Source organism: Polypterus senegalus, chromosome 15 (genome assembly GCF_016835505.1).
Source record: "Polypterus senegalus isolate Bchr_013 chromosome 15, ASM1683550v1, whole genome shotgun sequence".
NCBI lineage: Eukaryota > Metazoa > Chordata > Cladistia > Polypteriformes > Polypteridae > Polypterus > Polypterus senegalus.
The window spans coordinates 51,204,783-51,227,223 of NC_053168.1; the positions used below are offsets into that span (position 1 = coordinate 51,204,783).

Below are 22,441 nucleotides of genomic sequence, written 5' to 3' on the forward strand. Positions count from 1 at the left end.
TTTTTCAACAGGACAATGACCCCAAACACACCTCCACGCTGTGTAAGGTCTATTTGACCAAGAAGGAGAGTGATGGACTGCTGTAAATGGTCATGAAAATAAAGAAAACACATTGAATGAGGAGATGTGTCCAAACCTTTGGCCTGTACTGTATGTTTAATAATATGGGTGACTACATATGTTTAATTTTTATTATTTACAGGACAGCTGGGAGATCGTGGAAGGCCTTCGAGGCAATGGAAGTAATATCCAGGAGCCTCAGAAACAGGAAGGGTTTATGTTGAAGAAAAGGAAGTGGCCTCTTAAAGGCTGGCATAAGGTATTGTTTTTTGGAGCAATCTCAGATATGTTGTATGAGTTGACAAATGAGAAGGAAAGTGAATCAGTAATGAAGCATGTATGTAGCTTACATGAGGATGCTTTATACCTCCTGGGTACTATGTCTCATTACCTATTGTTAAGTTTTATTGTAAAATTGTTAATTATTAAGTATGGTGCTTCTTCAGAATGTTACTTCTAGAAATACTGGTTTGTAAATAAAGCTTCAGCCTTCAGGAAAAGCAAGTAGCATATTTACAGAATATTTTAATTTGTCAAGGCTAAGATTAATGTTTCTCTGTAGTTTTACATGTTTTAATTGAATAGAAATGCAGAAATTATTATTCTATGTTCCTTGTTCACACAAGAATCACTATTATACAGGTAAGAAGATGGAAATAACAGAATTCACTAAAGTACAGTTGAGAGTTTTATGGGTGAAAGGTAACCTTTCTCAAAAAAAATCAGTAAAAATTGTTGAAGAAGTTGTTGGTTTTGAACAGTCAAATATCTGCAAAAAGTGAGGGGAATAATGCTTTTGAGATTTTTTCATTAATTGAAATATTAACCTACATGGAAATGTCATTACCTTACATTATAACACAGTTCTTCATCAATATAAATTACATTTGTTTAAGATATTTGTCACTTTACTTTTTGAAAAATGTCAATCTTGTACAAATACTAGAAATGTATGGGTTATGATTCTTTTCTGAGGCATACAATATGATTATCTGCTGCTGAAATTGATTTAAATTACAAATTAACTTGAGTAAAATATTTACTGCAGTATTCTTATGTAGATAACATCATCAAAGGATGCTTCCATTTTCAAAAAATTCTGAGTTGAGAAAAATGCCTCTTTTAGCGTTCATATTCAGTTCATAATTTTCATATTCATTGTTACTTCTAAAATAGGCAAGCTCATATTTCTCAGTTCTAAATGACAGTGGAAAACACAGTAGTATGTATGGCAAAAAGTCTTTCAAATTGACTGTAGAGAATCAGTACTTTTTTTTTTCTTCTTGTTCAACTAATGAATTTCATGTGTAGCATGACTTGATGTTCATTTGATTCAGACCTGGTGGTTAAGCATAGTATAAGTTCTGAAAATATTATAATAGATACCAGCTATTAGAAGTGTGTGTCTATGTTTATACAGTAAAAATCAGGTTTAATTCTTTATGTACTTTCTATATACTATAGGGTTTTAGGGTTATTTACAAAGTAGTAGTCAGATTATATTTAGCAAGTTATAGTTGAACTGTGTTTTTTGAAGCTATTTGAAAGAATATGTTTCACGTATGCAATCATACCTTTTTTATGTCTTAAAATATTTTCTGTTTAATTCATCAATTGCATAGGTGTTGTTTTTTTCTAGAGTACACAAGTGCTTTTTTATTTTTTTATTGATTTTCATAGTGAACAAAATCATGTAGCTCTGTACATATAGTGCAAAACAATTGCTTACATATTTCTGTGTAAGTGATGGAAACTGAAACAGACAGCTTCATGATTTATAGACTAATGCCATGATCACTAGACCATACTGCCTGAATTAAACATTCTGTATGCTGTATATTATCATCTGTGTCATCTGCCAATTAATTCCAAGAAAATGAATACTGTACTTTTACTGCACAAGGCAGGCTAATGGCCTGGTAATTTTTCGTGATTAGCAATTTACAGAACCCCTCTGAAATCCATTGTGGATGTTAACCCTCTTATACTGGAAGTGAAGGACAAGATATGATTACAGTGGGATGCAAAAGTTTGGGCAACCTTGTTAATAGTCATTATTTTCCTGTATAAATCGTTGGTTGTTACGATAAAAAATGTCAGTTAAATATATCATATAGGAGACACACACAGTGATATTTGAGAAGTGAAATGAAGTTTATTGGATTTACAGAAAGTGTGCAATAATTGTTCAAACAAAATCAGGCAGGTGCATAAATTTGGGCACTGTTGTCATTTTATTGATTCCAAAACTTTTAGAACTAATTATTGGAACTCAAATTGGTTTGGTAAGCTCAGTGACCCCTGACCTACATACACAGGTGAATCCTATAATGAGAAAGAGTATTTAAGGGGGTCAATTGTAAGTTTCCCTCCTCCTTTAATTTTCTCTGAAGAGTAGCAACATGGGGTCACAAAACAACTCTCAAATGACCTGAAGACAAAGATTGTTCACCATCATGGTTTAGGGAAGGATACAGAAAGCTGTCCCAGAGATTTAAGCTGTCTGTTTCCACAGTTAGGAACATATTGAGGAAATGGAAGACCACAGGCTCAGTTCAAGTTAAGGCTCGAAGTGGCAGACCAAGAAAGATTTCGGATAGACAGAAGCGACGAATGGTGAGAACAGTCAGAGTCAACCCACAGACCAGCACCAAAGACCTACAACATCATCTTGCAGCAGATGGAGTCACTGTGCATCGTTCAACCATTTGGCGCACTTTACACAAGGAGATGCTGTATGCGAGAGTGATGCAGAGGAAGCCTTTTCTCCCCCACAGCACAAACAGAGCCGCTTGAGGTATGCTCAAGCACATTTGGACAAGCCAGCTTCATTTTGGAATAAGGTGCTGTGGACTGATGAAACTAAAATTGAGTTATTTGGGCATAACAAGGGCGTTATGCATGGAGGAAAAAGAACACAGCATTCCAAGAAAAACACCTGCTACCTACAGTAAAATATGGTGGTGGTTCCATCATGCTGTGGGGCTGTGTGGCCAGTGCAGGGACTGGGAATCTTGTCAAAGTTGAGGGACGCATGGATTCCACTCAGTATCAGCAGATTCTGGAGACCAATGTCCAGGAATCAGTGACAAAGCTGAAGCTGCGCCGGGGCTGGATCTTTCAACAAGACAACGACCCGAAACACTGCTCAAAATCCACTAAGGCATTTATGCAGAGGAACAAGTACAACGTTCTGAAATGGCCATCTCAGTCCCCAGACCTGAATATAATTGAAAATCTGTGGTGTGAGTTAAAGAGAGCTGTCCATGCTCGGAAGCCATCAAACCTGAATGAACTAGAGATGTTTTGTAAAGAGGAATGGTCCAAAATACCTTCAACCACAATCCAGACTCTCATTGGAACCTACAGGAAGCATTTAGAGGCTGTAATTTCTGCAAAAGGCGGATCTACTAAATATTTATTTCATTTCTTTTTGTGGTGCCCAAATTTATGCACCTGCCTGATTTTGTTTGAACAATTATTGCACACTTTCTGTAAATCCAATAAACTTCATTTCACTTCTCAAATATCACTGTGTGTGTCTCCTATATGATATATTTAACTGACATTTTTTATCGTAACAACCAACAATTTATACAGGAAAATAATGACTATTAACAAGGTTGCCCAAACTTTTGCATCCCACTGTAGATTTATTGACCAGCTTAGGTAAAGTGTACTGTACTTGCCTTAGTGGCTGTTACAGTATTCAGTGGATTTTGTTTGCGATGCAATAGAAGAAATAATGAAAATTGATTTTTATGCACTTGGCTGTATAAGTACATTTGACTTGTTAACATAATAGCAAAGAAGTATTGCATCTACTAAAATTACAAAGTGGCCTGATTATGGATATAAAAGAATATGTTAAAAAATAGATTTGTTGGCTAGATTATTCAGTCATTAAGTCTAGAATAAATACATTTTGAAGTGCTTTTTTGGTTTAAACTTTTCTTTTCTCTTGTATTTATATTAGCTTTAAAATAGTTGAAACAGCTTTCAGTGACATAAGTGTCAGATATGGAAAGTACATAAATTTGTTTCTAAATTAATGTGAACTTTTTCCATTATGCAGTATCAGTCTTCTTAATACAGTAATTTGTGAATTTATATTCAGGGGATCTGTAAAGAGAAAAAAAGAGGTGATCACAATTTGCAGTCAGGTTCCCTTAATAATTGTTTAGGTAGAACAATGTCTAAATTTATTTCTTAGACAGTCTTACTTATCAATAAAGCAGGCAATGCATGAGTGTGTGTTTCTTTTCAGTGAGTAAACACAATCTGAATTTGACTACAAAAGCTGTTTACAGCAAGTCAATAGCTTTCTTGTTGAGTGCATTTCTAATGCTAATGTTTCTGATGGGAAAGAAATGTTTTAAGTATTTAAAGCATTTTGGCAAGTAACCACATTATCCATTTAGTAGATGTCAGTGTTCCACTATCTAATCTAATTTGTAACACCACACTCTTATTGCCTTTCACCAGTTAGACAATATCATTAAAACACATTATTTCTATTTGTTCTTCCCTAATATAGGGGAAATCCTGCTTAAATGTTTTAAGTATTTAAAGCATTTTGGCAAGTAACCACAGTATCCATTTAGTAGATTTCAGTGTTCCACTATCTAATCTAATTTGTAGCACCACACTCTTATTGCCATTCACCAGTTAGACAATATCATTAAAACACATTCTTTATATTTGTTCTTCCCTAATATAGGGGAAATCTTGCTTGTACAGCAATACAACAATTTAGCACTTAAATGTCTTATCATCAATGACAAGTTGAGAGTGTCTCCATTTACAGCATACACTAGGAGATATTATTTTTCTGATACTCACATATGGCGAACTTGAAAGGTGGATTGCAGAGGAGTAGAACATTAGAAAGAATTATAAGAGTGATGTGTCAGTTCAGTGATCAGTGCTGCAAAATATCCACTCAGCCACCTGTATTCCAAGCCCACTTTTTTTAACATTTTAAGGTCAAGTGGAGATGGAAAATCCCAGTGTAAAGGGACCAACGCTGGACTGGACACCCATCCATCCATCCATCCATTTTTTTTTCTTTCATGTCTAGATTGAACTGTAAGATGATAGATAAAATCAGGATCAAAATTTATTCCAGCCAGCATCTATCTTGCATTGTGAATGCTATGATTACAAAAGTACACTTTTTTGGCAAGCTTTATCTCCCTTTCTTTATTTCTCTCTCTCTCTCTCTCTGTGGTTCTTGTGTTTTTTCTTCCTATTGTGAGAAAGCTGGTCCTTTCTCAAAATACTTCTGGGTTCAGAGGCAGCCATATATTTGCAAACGTAATATAAGGCTAGAACATTTTTAAGTGCAGCTTTAGGCATCCCTGCATTTTTGATTTTTCTATTAAAGAGGTAGCCCCCATGGCAGCTCTTTGGCTCAATGATTTTTCACCAAAATATTACAGTTCCTAAAAAACACTGCTCAGAACCACATCCTTCATTCTGGTGGCCTAGACAATATTATATGATTCCCTCCAGGCCACCTGATTGTCAGTTGTTTTCTTGCACCCTACTCCCTTTTAATGTTTGGATGCTCTCTATACAAACAAAAAGGCATATAGACTTTTGACAGTGCATTCTTCTTTGTCCTGACAGGACAACACACTTCACCTCAGCCAGTGCCTAATTCTGTTTTTATATGAGGGCTTTGCTGTGCTTTGTCCAAGTCAAATGCCTACCTTTTACAATTGCTTATCTAAGCACCTGTCACACACTTTGATTTGTAAGTTGCTTTGAAGAACCACATTGGATAAATAAAGTAATGCCACAGTTTTGTAGCATTTCACTTAAAGCTTCAAGCAGTATTGGCCATTTTCAGTTCTGGTCAGTGTCAGTACTGTTGCATAATCTTTTGCTTTCTTGTACCTTTAAAAGATGTGTGCAGTAGATTAACTCTTGGCAACAAATTGGCCCATTTGAGTTAGTGCAGGTATGACAAAAAGCTTGTCCTGTGGTAAACTGGCTTTTTATTTGAAGTTCTGTCCTGCCTTTCACATGAGGCTGCTATGCAAGTCACTGGCTCTTCATGCCCCTGTAACACAAAAATGGCAGCCATATGCTGAACAGCTACTGTATCTAATTCACATTCACATAATATCCATTATTACGCCAGATTACAATACATAATAATTATCATCTTATATCAAAGCTACCATTCATTTACAAAATTCTTGAAAAAGTAGTGACAGCACAGGTTAATACTCATCTCACAGATGTGTACCTGTTTGAGATGTTTCAGTCTGGCTTTCGTCCAAACCATAGTACTGAAACACCCTTGGTAAAAGTCACTAATGGCTTGTTGATGGCTGCTGATGCTGTGCTTTTAACAATCCTGGTGCTACTCATTCTGAGTGCTGCCTTTGATACTGTTTCACATACTGTTTTGTTGAATCGTTAGCCACCATTGGCATTACTGAGACTCCTTTTATATGGTAATCGGGAGCCCAGGAATGGATTCCCTAATATCTACAAAGCCCAACTTTGTCCCTTTTCCTTCCTGCCTGAATGACTGTCTATTTAAGGTAAAATCTTGGTTTTCTTGTAATTTTCTCCAACTCAATAGCCATAAAACAGAGGTTCTCCTCATTGGCTCCAAGTCTGCGTTATCAAAATCTAATAAATTTTTGCTTAATATTGATGGTACATCAGTCTATCCCACCCCTTAGGTTAAGAGTTTGGGGGATATCTTTGATAGTACTCTGTCGTTTGAATCCCATATCAATAATGTTACACGGTCCTCGTTTTTTCATCTCTGTAGTATTGCACGCCTGCGACCCTCCCTCACACTGAATAGCACCGCCATCCTTATTTATACATTGGTCACTTACTGCATTGATTATTGTAAGTCTGTTCTCTTTGGTCTCTCACATAAACTTTTCCATAAACTCCAGCTTGTTCAGAATTCAGCTGCCCCGTATTATAACTCAGGCCTTTTCCATGCAACACATTACCCCATCTCTTAAACAGCTTCATTGGCCTCCTGTAAAATTTCACATTGATTTTGAAATTCTTCTACTTACCTTCAAAGCACTTCATAACCTTGCTCCATCATACCTCTAATCCTCTACATCTGGTCTTGTCATCACACACCTGATCACCATGGGTTCCAGAGCATTTAGGCGTAGTGCTCCTTGACTCTGGAACTCACTATCACAAAACATTTGGGATATAGATTCCCTACCTATTTCCAATTCTCATCTTGACACTTAGCTATTTAGATTATCTTACACTACATGACCTTCAGCTGTATTTTCAGTTCCATAGATATAGCTGCTGTATATGTATATGTGTACATGAATGTTCTTGTTGGTTTTATGATTGTATTATGCGTACGGTGTTCTTGGGTGTTTAGAAAGGCGCCTTGAAATAAAATGCATTATTATTATTACCTTTCAGCTAAAGTTATAAATTTTGTGAAAAAGATATGCATCCTATCAGTCTCTTTCTTTGTCCATCAAAACTCCACTATCATTGGCAGAGATTAGTCATAAATGTAGAATGATTTTTTAAATCAATTGTTGTGTCCTTTTTCTGTGCATATGTTGCATAATATAGTCAAATGTCATGGTGATTTTAAATATAAATAGTCAATAAATTGCAAAAAAATGGCTGGCGTATATAGTCAATAAATAGTAAAAACAGGCTGGAGTATGTTTCAGCTGCAACCAGCAGAAGGTTTGACCTAGCCCTGATAGGAGTTCTGGTCCATTGTTTGGCTCATTCACTCACACAAATACAATCAAATTCAGATGGGGCCAATTTGAATTTGCCAGTTAACCTAAAACACATTTTTTGGGTTATGAAAAGAAAACACACTTAGATATGAGAAGAATATTCAAACTCCATGCAGAAAATGAACATTCATGAAATTTAAACTCAGGACTATGTATTTAAGAGGTAGTAGTGTGTCACCAAGCCACTATAGGTTGAATTTATTAAAACTGATGACTAAATTCTGTCTATCTGAAATGAATGTAACGTCTTCAACTCTCTCATCACAGGACAGTGTTGTTCTCCTGTCTTTCAGCTTGAGGGTATTCTGTCATCCTACCAACTATCTATGGACTTTTCTTTATCTTTGTAGAGGGACAGGCATCTGTGGCATCTCTTGGATTGTTTGCACTTTGTTTTCTACCAGGTGTCATTTCTGTCTGTGCTATACTTGTATTCATGACTGTTGTCTTACCAGACCAGTTACAGAACTAACCATACCCAGGCAGTGGCATTATTCCCATCATAGTGAATTTGTTAGTATCTAACATCAATATTTATTTCATTTTTTTTCAGAGATACTTCTTTTTGGACAGAGGCATTTTAAAATACGCCAAATCTGAAGCTGATGTAAGTAAATGGGCTTACTCTTAAAAGGAGTCATATGTTTGCAGGCTGGTGTCTTTTATCAAATACATCCATCCATCCATTATCCAACCCGCTATATCCTAACTACAGGGTCACGGGGGTCTGCTGGAGCCAATCCCAGCCAGCACAGGGTGCAAGGCAGGAAACAAACCTCGGGCAGGGCACCAGCCCACCGCAGTGTGTATATATATATATATATATATGCAGGTGTGGGAAAAAGTACGTTTACAGTTGTCTATATGGAAAGAGACATTCAGCTTATGACTATACTGAAAAACAGTGTCCCTCGGCTTGTGTAACAAATGAATAAATCTATACATATAAAGGAGAGTTGGGATCCGAGAGACTGTGTTTGTGTGTTTGTGGAGGGATGGAGAGTTAAGGCGGGTGGGGGAGTCATGTGATCATCTCCCCTCCCATTCACGTCATTTCATTCACTTCATTTCACTCCGCAACTGACGCGGTCTTGCCGTTCTTTTTCCTTAGTGTTTAGTCCTCTCTCCTTTACTGATTTATATAAAGGAGAGTTGGGATCCGAGAGACTGTGTTTGTGGAGGGATTGAGAGTTAAGGCGGGTGGGGGAGTCAGCCGGGGCCCTTGCCTGGCCGAGATGCCTCTCCACTGGAAGGACCTGGGAAGAGAGCTTATTTAGGACATTATCTCCCCTGGAACACTAGAGGGCAGCCCCCCGGCAATGGGTTTGGAGTGTGGAAGCTTGGCCCTGCCGGGGCCCAGGACCACTGCCATGGGGCACCTGGATGATTGCTGAGTCCATGGTTACTGCACTTCTGCCATACCCATAAGTGCTGCCAGAAGAAAGTCATCAAGCACCAGGAGCACTTCTGGGTGCCATGTGAAAGGAGCCATTGGCCACTACTCCAGGAGTCTCTGAGTGGAAGAGGACGGAGTTTGCCAGGAGTGGTGGAGGTGGACAGAGAAAGAAGGAGGAAGAAAATGGTTTTGTGAAACAAGGGAAGGAATTTCCCACAAGGAAAAAAAGAGAAAAATAAGTGTGTGTACTGAACTTGTGTCCTACGTCACCTGTCTGTGTCAGGTTTGAGCAGCAGGAGCGCCCTCTGCAGGCCATAAAGCATATTAACTGTTTAACTAATTACAGCCTGGAGTCTTATTGAATCTGATGCAACAAGCATCACACACCTGGATTTGGGGATTCTCTGCCATTCATCTCTGTAGATCCTCTCAAGCTTTGTCAAATTGGATGGAGACTGTCGGTGAATAGCTATTTTCAAGCCTCTCCTGAGATGTTTATTTGAGTTCAAGTCTGGGCTCTGGCTGGGCCACTCAAGGACATTCAAAGGATTGTCCCTGAGCCACTCCTTAGTTGTCTTTACTTTGTGTTTAGGGTCATTGGCCTGTTGGAAGGTGATCCTCATCTGAGTCTGAGCTAAACAGCACACTGGAGTAATTTTTCATTAAGGATATCTCTGTATTTTTATCCATTCAGTTTTTCTATGACCCTAACTAATCTCCCTGTATCTGCCATCGAAAAACAACCCCACGACATGATGCTGCCACTATTCTGATTTACCGTCGGAATGATATTACATATGTGATGAGTGGTGCCAGGTTTTCTTCAAATATGACACTTGGAATTAAGGCCAGACAGTTCAATCTTGGTTTCATCAGACAAGAAAATCTTGTTTCTCACAGTCTGAGAATCCTTTAGGTTCCTTTTTGAAAACCAGAAGTAGGCTTTCAAGTGTTTTTATTGTGGAGAGACTTCTGTCTTGCTACTCTGCCACAAAGTCCAGATTAATGGAGTGTTGCAGTGATGGCTGTGCTTCTGGAAGTTTCTCCCATCTCCACACAGTTTCTCTGGAATTCAACCAGAGTGACCATCCAGTTTTTGGTCACCTTTCTTACCAAAGCCCTTCTGCTCTGATTGCTCACTTTGGCCAACCGGCCAGCTGTGGAAGGAGTGGTTGTTCCAAACTTCCATTTAAGAATTATAGAGACCACAGTTCCCTTGTAAACTTTCAGTGCTGAAGGATTTTTTTGTAGCCTTTTCCAGATTTATTCTTCAACACTGTCTTCTCTCTAAACTATGCATGCAATTCATTAAACCTCATAGCTTTGTTTTTTCTGTGATACACATTGTCAGCTCTGGGACTCCGGGACTCTATGAACAGGTGTGTGTATTTCCTGACTATGTCCAGTATATTGAATTTACTACAAGTGTACCATAAGGTGAAGAAACATCAGGGATGATTAATAGTAATGGGATGCAGCTGAGCCAGAATTTAAGTGTTATAGTAAAGGGTGTGAATGCATGTGTCAATGTGATATTTTTGTTTTTAATATATTTGCACAACTTTCTTATATCCTGTTTAGGATTTGTCATTCTGAGTCATCAGATTTTGCTTGATGAGGGCAAAAAATGAATTTAAATGGTTTTAGTTTAAAGCTGAAACACATTAAAATGTGAAAAAACGAAGGGGTCAGAATACAGTGGTACCTCGATATATGTCCACTTTGGAATAATCCAACTTGGTATACGTCCTGTTTGGACACGAAAAATTTTGCTTGGTATACTACCTTTGTTTGGAATACGACTCGCGTGCTACCCTTGTTTACCTCTCTCGAGACAAAGTCACGACTGGCCACGAGCGTCAGTGCGCCAGTTGCTAGCATTCATTGAACAACCCGCGCAATAACTCTCTGTGAATTTTCATGTGTGTGCTATAGCGGGTCCACAACTCCTGTCAAAGGCCAGTTTTAAAATAAATAATCACCGCGTTCGTGGCTTGGTGAGGGGGCGTAGTGGTTGTGTGGCTGAAGCGGTTCTTAGGGCGATTTGCAATTTGGGCGTTTCTCACCTAAGTGCACAGGTGACAGACCATCTGCATTTGTGATTGTTCCTGGGGCTGCTGATTTCAGCTGCCATGCCCTCTTGATAAACAGAAGCGCGAGTTGGCTAGAAGGGGAGGAAAAAGAAAGAACGGACGGGAGGTTGCAGGAGAAAGGAGGAAGCAGGAGAGAGAGAGCGCGCTTGCGCAGAGGCAGGCTCGCGTTGCAGCTGAACAGGGAGCCTGGGTGTTGGGTCGACACCCGGGGAATAGTAGTAGTGGTCACTCCCGCTGAGTAATCATGGACCGGGATTGACCGGAAGCAGGTCACTGTGGATCCCAAGTCGCTGTCAGGAGGAGCCTACCGGAGCCAGGGATCAGAGAGGTGAACTGAACAGCTGAAGTAGGCAGAGTGAAGGTCAGCTGCAAGTAGGACGACTCCCATGTTGAGAAGCCCAGAGGGGGGAAGCAGGGGGGGCCACCTGGTAAAAAGGCACCAGGCTTCTTGTTGTGTTTTTTAAAAGAATGCTTCCTGCTGTATTTTAACTTCATTGTTTTTAAGAAGACTTTTTTCTATTGTTTTTAACCTCCACGTTTCACTTCTGATTTTATGGATTTATTTATTGGAACTTTGGACACTGCACTTTAATTTGAACACCTTGTTTTGTTGATTGTTTTAATAAAAGCACTTTGCACTTTTTCACCATCCTGTGCTTTGTTGTGCCTCACTGCTAAGCTCATCGGTAACATTACTGATGGTGTAGGGTTCAAGGGCTCCTGGACAGCAGATGGGAGCATACAGCAAACCCACATCGTCACAACGTGATTTTGCGTTTTTTTACGTTAATCTGAATTGATTGTTGAAAAGTATAAAGGTGGCATGCGTATCTGGGAAATGGCTGCTGCATACCGTATGCCGAGAACGACGGTATCTACGATTGTGAAAAACAAAGATGTTATTAAAAAGTAAAGTGAGGTTAAATTTTCATTTATTTCATCTAATTACTTTTGTATTTATGTATTTTAGTATTAAGCAGTGTTTAAATTTTATACAACCCCATCAATGTATAATATGCGAATAACAATAGGATTTTTTTTCATGGGAACGGATTAATCATTTTCCCATTATTTCTTATGGGAAAAATTTGTTTGGTATAGGTCCTGTTTGGTATAAGTCCAAAGACCTGGAACGGATTAAGGACGTATACTGAGGTACCACTGTATTTTCAAAAGGCAAAAAAGGCGACTGATAAATTCTTGACTCACTCAGTCATCAAGAGAAACATGGTTTCTTGTTTAGTTAAAAAGCTGAAATTTGTCAGAAAAAAAATTAAATTAGCTGACAAATGTTTTTATTTGTTGGTAAATTTTTTATTTGTCAATGTTTATTAATATTATGCTAACTTACACGCACCGTGCTGCACTTACATGGACTTTATGTAAACAAAAGACAAAGCAGAAGCAATTGACAACAAAGCTAAATAGATAGGGTGGACAGAAGACTGAAAAAGGGGTGGAATCCTGGAGAGGAAAAATCTAATTTGGCGTCTGCTGTTAGGTATGAAATAGAAAGAGAAAATTCAATGATGCTCAAGAAAGACATGCTCTAAAACTCCAGGGTGAGTGTTAGCTGCTGTAGCTGTGAGCAGTCAGGGAGAGAATATCGCTACCCAATCTGCACTAGAAGTAGAGGTGGAAGTGACATCTTTGGACAAAAGACAAGGTAGATAGAAAGTGTAAATTTATACTTAATAGATCCCCCATGGCCTACTCCAGTGTAATATACATTCATATCAAAGGAAATGAAAGGGGACTCCCATCCAGCTCTCTGAAATCATTTATATTTACATGGACGTCTGCTTACTTGGAACAGGTTTAAACCTGTCCTACCACCACCACTCTTGAAAAATTCTTTACATATTTGGCCGATCATCCTGCACATCTGTTCTCTTGGGACAAGATCTGCCGCCGAGAAAATGTACTTTTAAGCAGTTTAAAATTTAATTCTATAGGATGAGCTGCACTTAATAGCACATAAGTAATACTGTATATGGCTTTAAAGTACAGTAGCTCACTTACCCAGTATTTCCTTTTCTGTTCCATGCATGCTACCTACAGATACACTCCTGTCTCCCTTCAACTAAATGCTTCTGAGAAAGACTTCTTTGAGTTCTTAATCTGAAGAAGCCGCCAACAGAGCAAAAAAAAACTAAGAAGTTGTCAAGTTTGCCTCGTGTTTGAATAAACCTCCAATACTGAATAAAGATACAATAGTGTTTTATTCAAGTGCTAGAATAAAAGTATATTTTACCAGTTCTCTACTGCCTGTCTTTTTGTGCAACTCAGAAGTCCAAATGTGACAATATAGATTTGTATCTGCAGGCTTTAATGGGGGACTCCCAGTCGTTGTTTAGGAAGCCTGCAAACCATAGTACTGGTATAACTGTATTTTTTAATGACCTTCCACAAAAGCCAAGTCACTAGGAAAAGCAAAAATTGATCTAATGGAGGAATGTTGCACTCATGGACAATTGTATATATATATATATATATATATATATATATATATATATATATATATATATATATATATATATATATATATAGTATGTTGAAGATTAACCAGCTCCAGTGACCTAATAGCATTATCACTTATTTGGCTGGTGCATTTATTTTTGGCAGTTTACTGTATTTGAGATACAATTGGTTACCTTTCTTTTGTGTTACTAAAAGGAGCACAAGCAGATGAAATGATTTGGTCATGATCACACAGTGTCAGCAGATGGATTTTAAACTACAACCTCAGGATTTGACATCCTAGTTCCAAAGCCTTACCCACTTCACTTCACTTCGCCTGGCAAAAATATTACAAAAAATACAAATATTGTATATAGACAGTAAAAGCACTTAGTTATATAGCACTTCTGATACATCCGGTCGACTGATGAACTAAGGCCCATTGTCTAATGAAATTTCACAGGTGAAGCCGAGTAACACACCTAGTGTATTATAAAATATAAACAAGAACTCCGGTAGAAAATATTTTGATTTCTTCATAAATTTTTTCTAACTTGTTTATGAATCTTTATAGTTTACCTTTACTTTCATAGACATTTTAATATGGGATTATATGAAAATACATCAATTACCACTTTAGTGTATTTGAAAAAAGTTTACTGTTTGTCAAAGGCAGTGTGGTTAACCTAACATGTTTAAGGCCATTAAGTGGCTCAGTGATAGCATTGGGATTTGAATCTGAAGCTTTATGACTTGAGGCCCTTAACAGATCACTTTACCTTTTGGATCATTTTCCAGCTGTCCTGATATAAATACTGTATATTTTGCTTTACTTTAATTATCCAATTCTGCAGCCTTCATTTAATTTAATGTCTACAAAATACATGGCTGTGTAGCACTTTTTTCATGCACATATTGCATGATGCTTTCTTAAATGTTACTTTGTGCTTTATTTTAACTATAATATATTTTTAAACATGTGTAGTGTGCTTGTCAGTATTAATTGTGCTATATAAAAAAATGGACTTGAATTAGTGGCTCTGAGGCAAAGGAGCCGCGCTGGTATCCGGAAGGTTGCTGGTTCAAATCCCTGTTACTGCCAAAAAGAGTTCCTACTCTGCTGGGCCCTAGAGCAAGGCCCTTAACCTGCAAGTGCTCTAGGAGCGCTGTACAATTGCTGACCCTGTGCTCTAGTACAAAAACGAACACATTTGTAATACAAGAAATTGTATAAGGCCAAATAAAGAACAAAAAAAAACATCATATTCCTGCAACCTTGAAACTTCTGGTTTCAATTCTAATGCAGCCACTGTTTGTGGATTTTCCAACAGGTGCTCTGGTTTTCATCCCTCATCCCAGTAATATAGTGATTTTAAACTGGCATGTTGTACATGACATGGGTATGTGCATAAGTTTCACTTTAAAAAACTAGTGCTGTCTGTGTCCAAGAATGCTTACTATAAATATTTTCAGTATAGTCTCCACATCCCCATTACTAGAAATAAATAAATACTGTATTTTTCAAAAATGGATGAATGGAGGATTCTTTTACAGCTTTGCAAAAAATACATTATAAGTAAAAAAGGAAAAACTCTCCATTTCCTTTATACTGTAAATATAATACACTATTATTGAATACTTTTATCCAACAGATTATTCGACAGAAATGTGTCAAGAAAGGCTACTGGGGCTATTTTATACCTATTATCCCACAGCAACATGTTTTCTTATCTTTTAGCCATGTTTGAAGGTTTTTTTTAAATTCCTGTGTATATTTGAGTGTGGTTTTTTTTTTATAATATTTATTGAGAGAGAGAGAGGTTAGGAGTATATGCTGATACAGCGCATTGCCGCACCCACCACATGACAAACCAACTCAGGATCCCAGGTTAGGACCCAAGTGCAGCCATGCAACGTGTGACACCTCAGCACCACACTGGTTCAAATGGAATGGAACCAGTGTGAGGTTTTTTATGGCGGCTGGAGTGCCAGTTTTGTCACCATCCCCCAGGTTTTTCCGTGCAGATTGGAGGGCCTACATGCAGGGCTGGATGCAGATTAACGTCATACCCAGGATGGAGCAATTGCAGGTTAAGGGTCTTGTTCAAGGGCCCAACAGAGTAGAGTCACTTTTGGCATTTACAGGATATATTTCTTGAGCTTCTGTAAAAAGCTAAATTTTCCTTTTGTGACAAATAAAGAACCAACAATCTATTTATTTGTCCATCTACAGTATATATAGGAGAAAGTAGGGTGAAATGACACCTTTCATTGGCTAACTAAATTGATTACAAATGCAAGCTTATGAGGCAGCTAAGGCCCCTTCTTCAGGCAAGGTGTAACCTAGCTGCCTCGAAAGCTTGCATTTGTAATCGATTTAGTTAGCCAATAAAAGGTGTCATTTCACCCTACTTTTTCATGTATCAATCTATGTCTAACACGGTACAACACTGTACTGCTACAGTATATATAGTATATATGAATCCCATCCAAGCATTTTCTAATCCTTCCTATCCAGAGCAAAGTTGAGAGAAAGCTGGCACTTACCCTAGTAAGCATTGGGCGCAAAGCAAGAACAATCCCTGGACCAGGCCTCATCCCATTACAACGAAAACACACACACACACATTCATGTGAGGGGCAAGTTTAGCATCACCAATACACCTAACCTGCATGTCTTTGGACTGTGGGAGAGAAACATGGCACATGGAGAAAACCCATCCAGGCATGGGAAGAACATGCAAAACCAATGCAAGGAGAATCTGGGACTTGAACCCTAGTCACCTTTCTGTGAGGCAGCAGTGCTACTTCTTCACCATCATACCACCCAATGTATGTATAGTTTGTATTTATCTTATTTAATATACATATTGTTGTTTTACTTTTTAATCATATCAGTTACACTACAGTTTTTTTTTAATATATCAGATAAAAGTACTTAAATTGTAAATTGGAGGTACATTTATTGTTTTTAATTCAATGCAGTCAAGTTGATATATATCTTGTATAGCCAAACTAGTTACATTTTCATGCGATGAATAATACGGTATAGGTAATTTTCTGTTTGTTACCCAAAATGCTTATTTGTCCTTTAGTATAGCTTTTTAGTATAGCTTAACAAATTGGTATATTTTGAACTGGACTGCATATAATGCTTCACCATGTTAAGTGTTTATTTATTTTTTTGCATGGACTGACTAGGTTTGTTCATGTAATTAATTTTTTTTACAAATTCTATTGTATTGGGCATATTGTATGTATAATTATTGTACAATGAGAAACATACTTTTTTGTTTAAAGAAAGTCATAAATAAATACATTTCTCCTGATATATTCTATCTGGAACATTAAAACATTCAGTAACAACCACTTTAACAGCCATTATTTAAGCTTAGCACTGATGGCATTTTGTACAACATTTAGTGATTTATTAGCTTTGTAAGACTTGTTTTCTTAGTGTCTGACACTTCTTTCATCCAAGTATTATTGAGCCTTTGTTGGTGTTATCCCCTTTATCTCAGTCATCACCCAGAATTTCCTACAGATACTACCTACACTGAAAATTTTACTGAAGTATCAGAGCTCACATAATTTCCTCTAATACAGGTAGTCCCCAGGTTACGGACATTCGACCTGCGACTTACGAACAGGGCTGCAGCTGCGACGCATGCGCTTCAGTAACCGCCACTCCGTCATCTTTGGCCTGGGGACGCTGTAAGCAGTGGCTGGACGGAGGCTGGAGGGGGGCGATTTCGCTGCCCGCGCAGTGTAGTGTCCCTCAGGTGGCTCCCGGCGGCAAGTGGCTTCACTGCCCGCCCACCACACATGGCTGCCCTGTTAGTTCTCGGTGGGCGGCTGGTAATGCTGCAAGCGGTGGCTGGGCAGAGGCTGGAGGGGGGTGATTTCGCTGCTCGCGCAGTGTAGTGTCCCTCGGGCGGCTCCCGGTGGCAAGCGGTTTCACTGCCCGCCCACCACACAAGGCTGCCCTTTTCATTCTCTGTGGGAGGCTGGTAATACTGCAAGCGGTGACCTGTTTATGGCTGAACGGAGGCCGTTGAGGGTGAACGGGGCGGAGGGAGGTAGCATTGTAGTGTGCATCGGCTGGCTGCCTATTGAATGGGGACGATTCACTACCCACCTTTGGCCACACCATGTTCGTTCTCAGTGGGCGGACGCTGCAGGCATCATACTGTAGTGGAGGTGACTTTGAGGTGGGCTGGTGATGAACCGCCCGTCAATGCCCCCGTTCATTCTCAATAACAAGCCTGCTTGTACTGTTACGTACATAGCAGGAAGTTGTCTCTTGTTTTATCCTGCTGTGATAGTGTGTACAGTGCTGTGTAGAAGATCTCATCTTAATCTTTTGTCTTCACCCTTCAACAATGTCTGTGAAACACAAATCTGATGCAAGTGCTAGTGATACAGTAAAGAAGAGAAAGTCCATCACCATTGAAAATAAAGTAGAAATAATAAAAAGGTCAGAGAGAGGTGAAACTCCATCATTCATTGGCAGAGCACTTGGTTACAGTTGGTCAACAATAGCATTTATTAAATTTATGTACCTGTTCTGACTTACATGCAAATTCAACTTAAGTACAAACCTACAGTCCCTATCTCGTACGTAATCCGGGGACTGCCTGTACTCAGTTGCTAGTACTGATGTGTGTACTTACTACATCTTGAACTAGGATGCCCATTACCAGGTTTTTACCTAATTTTGTTTACCTTGGGATTAACTAGACCCAATAAGAATATCAAAGAAAAATATGTTAGAAATAAATCATTTTTTAAGCAAATAGATTCAACCATAACCTCATTTATTTGGAACTCAAAACATCCACGTATCCAAAGAGCGACCCTACAAAGACCTAAGGCAGAAGGTGGCATGGCTCTACCTAACTTTCAGTATTATTACTGGGCAGCAAACATACAAACTATAAAAACCTGGACACAAATAGATGAACATACACAGGCTTGGTCAGCGATAGAAATGAAACCCTGCAGTACTTCTTTATATTCACTGCTTTGTGCCCCAATAAATGCCAGTTATCGCCAATATACTAATAATCCAAATGTGCTTCACTCACTCAGAATATGGAACCAATATAGAAAGAATTTTAAGATGGAGAATCTTTTATCTGTGGCACCTCTGCATGTGAACAACCTTTTTCAACCCTCGCAAACATATGCAGTTTTTAATATCTGGAAAACATTTGGGATTAAATTGCTTAGAGATCTTTATATAGACAACATCTTTGCATCCTATAAACAATTACATTTCAAATTTAACTTTCTAGCAAACACATTTCTTTCACTATCTTCAAATTAGAAACATTGTTAAACATAACCTGCCCGATTTCCCTCATCTTGCACCTTCCTCTATGCTGGAAAAAATATTGCTCAGCTTTGAGGGCTCAGGCAGCATTTCATCAATATATAAATTATTTTACAGTCCCTCCCTTTCAAAAATCCAAGAGGACAATGGGAAAAAGATCTATCACTTAACATATCAGAAAAGAAGTGGAAGGTAGCAATGCAGAGAATTCACTCGAGCTCCATATGCGCAAAGCATACAATTACTCAACTCAAAATTATATATCGAGCACATCTGTCTCGCTTAAAACTGTCCAAAATGTTTCCAGGGCAAGATCCAACCTGTGAGAATGCTGCAATCAAGTCCCAGCCTCACTGGGTCACATGTTTTGGGCCTGCACCAAATTGACATCATTCTTGACAAAAATTTTTAAGTGCCTTTCAGACAGCCTTGGTGTCACAATCCCTTCTAACAGCTGTGTTTGGCATTCTTCCAGATGGGCTTAAAGCGGAGAAGGACAAACAAACTGTGATTGCCTTAACTGTATTATTGGCACGCAGACTCATTTTGCTAAACTGGAAGAATCCTAACTCTCCTCTTTTAAGTCAGTGGGTAGCTGATGTTTTATACTATTTGAAATTGGAAAAAGTCAAATTCTCAGTTAGAGGATCTGTGCAGAACTTTTTCCAAACCTGGCAGGATCTAATCAATAATATTTTAGAATAAGCTCTTAAAGCACTGAGGAAGCAGATTCTCTTCCCATTTCTTTCTTGTTTTTTTCTCGTTCTCTTCATCTGCCTATTAAACTCATCAATGTATGTATTTTTACAAGTTTAAGTTTTACTCTGTTGGCCATGCTCTCTTTCTCAGGGGTGGGGGTTGATTTGTTTTTAGTCCTATTTTTTGCAATAATTGATCTATCTGTATGGAATGATTTCAATAAAATTAATAAAATTAAAAAAAAAAAGAAAATGTGTTAGACATTAAAATATACTATATATATTGTGAACGCTGGCCCCGGCACAGACAGACGGACATCATATTGTCACCACACACCATTTATTTACAGTATTATTTACAGTAATTGTGCTCACGTGCACCCCCAGTGCCTTCTGCACCGATCTCCCAAGTCCAGGCCCACAGTCTTTGTGCCTTCCTGGCCGCCTCCGTCCTCTCTCTCCAGTTCCGTCTGCTTCCTCCCGACTTCCACCCATGACTGGAGGAGGCGGCCTAAATAATGCCCCGGATGAGCCCCAGGTGCTTCCGCCGTCCTTAGCCACGCCCCAGCGTGGCGGAAGTGTCGGCTGCCTTCGTGGCAGCTCTCCGGCGCCACACAATGTCTTCCCCGGCACTTCCTGGTGTGGCGGAAGTGTCGGGTTCCCGGGATAATCAGGCACCGGGGCGCCGCCTGGCGGTGGCCACGGGTCCCTACAGGGCTGGGCTTCAAAGCCCTGTACCTGAGGCCCGTGCCTAACCAGGACGGACGCCCCACTCTGTCTGGAGGAGGCACTCGCCTCCTCCGGTCCTCAAGCGTCCCGCCGGGCTCCTGCCCCGACCGGCAACCGCGGGGATAAACCGGCATCGGGCGCCGCCTGGCGGTGGCCACGGGTCCCTACAGGAAGGGCTTCCATGCCCTCAACCCGTGGCCCCAACAGAACCAGGACGGACGCCTGCGGTCTGGAGGAGGCACAAGCCCTCCTCCGCGTCCTCCTAGGCGTCCCGGCGGGCTCCAGCCCGGCCGGGGCCACAGTGCCCCACCGCTAAGCGAGGACACGGGTCCAACGACACAACCCGAAGGGCAGCACGTCCCCAGCGAGGGTCCTACTATGTCCCCAGGGTCCAACACGGCACCCTGGGACATCTGTCTTCGCACCCTCGCCGCGCAAAGCGTCCCCTGTGGTCTGCGCCGCTCTCGCCCGCTGTTCCCCAGCGGGTCACGTAGTCCTCCCGGCGTGGAGCACTCCGCTGAGCGCCCCGTTCCAGGCGGGCAGGTCCCGCGGCGTCGGCCTCAGCGCTCGTCGGGCTTCGGCCTGTAAAATAAAGAAAAGAGGGCCAGAAGCACAGCGAGGACACTCATCCAGCGCCCGTCGGTCTCCGTATCGACCGTGCTCCTGCCCCCTCCGACAGCCCCAACTTGCCTGCTGAAGTCCTCCGCGCAGGTTCCATGCCCGTCCTCTCGTCCACGGCACCGCTCGCGGCGCTCGCCCTAGCCGCCCAGGGGATCTCCTCTGCCCACACAGAGGACGGCCCTTCTCGGACGCTGCACCCAGCGCCGCGCCCTCTCTATCGGAGGAACCGGCATTCACCCGCCGGTTCCTCCTTCTTTCTTGGACGCACTGGCGGTCTGGGTCTGAGCACAGCAAAGCTCAAATCCAGCCCCGCTGCGTCCAGGCAGAGCGACAGGAGACAGTTGCAGGCTTGGGCGCGGGCTGGGACCCAGGGCACTCAGCAGCCCGATCCTACCCGCCTCTGCATACTTTCGAGCTCCTCGCCTCGCTAGCTGTCTGCACCGCGTCTGCTGTCGGGAGGTTGCTTACTTGAGCTGATCGTCCGTAAACGGTCACAGCCATGTTGGCAAACCTCCCGCTTGCTCTCGGGAGCGGCAACACTTACCACTCCCGCCGTGTTCTGCCTGCCTCCGGTTCCAGCGCCGCCCCGATCCTCCGTCTCACTCGGTGTCTTTCCCGACGCGACCGCCTTTCCCGTCAGCTGCTCACACTGGCGGCGAGAACACGTAGGAGCTCCTCTAAAGACGGCTTGGCGGGCGAAGGGACTCCTCCGACGCACGCCGAGCCGCTGGTGGAGAGAGACAGACGTCGGTGGGCTTACCTGTCCATCAGCTCCACGCGACGCCTGCCTCCTCTGGGCCACTCCCTCTGGCCCAATCGGGTCTCGGTTTGGCACGAGATTGGCGTTCCTAGGTCCCGCCTCCATCCAATCCTCGGCGGGCACACCAGACACACCAGCCAACCCCGTGCCTGTCAGCGGGCGGGACATCCGGCCCGCGGCCATCTTGCCTCCCCTGCTCCGAGTGCGGAGACGTGCCTCTTCGCCGCGTTGTGTTTGCGGCGATTCTTCGAGCCGCAGCGGCTCCGTTTCCGCAGCCTTCCTTGCTGCCGCCCGCCGCGCGCTGCCGACAGCCCGTGGCCTTGGGCGTGCTCCTGCCACAGACGCGGATCCGGTTCGTCCCTCCTGTAGAAATGAAGGTAAGACCGACCCGAGGGCCGATGAATGCAGGGCAGGGCACTTACCTCCCGGATCCCGTCATGCGAGGCCCCGCCTCGGTGTGCCTTCTGTGCTGCCACGTCGGCCTGGCTGTCTGTCTCCGACAGCGCGACTGGAGCCCGCT

The 22,441-nt window shown here is 41.2% G+C and overlaps 1 protein-coding gene across 3 annotated transcripts in view; it reads left to right on the forward strand.

Annotated features, from left to right (window-relative positions):
• LOC120515422 (oxysterol-binding protein-related protein 3-like) overlaps nucleotides 1-22,441 on the forward strand; it is a 183,533-nt gene that overhangs the window by 76,059 nt on the left and 85,033 nt on the right. For all 3 annotated transcript variants that reach the window (XM_039736396.1, XM_039736395.1, XM_039736397.1), the window contains 2 exons: nucleotides 203-319; nucleotides 8,383-8,436. In XM_039736396.1, the coding sequence (XP_039592330.1) occupies nucleotides 203-319; nucleotides 8,383-8,436 (171 nt within the window). The remainder of the gene's footprint in view (nucleotides 1-202; nucleotides 320-8,382; nucleotides 8,437-22,441) is intronic.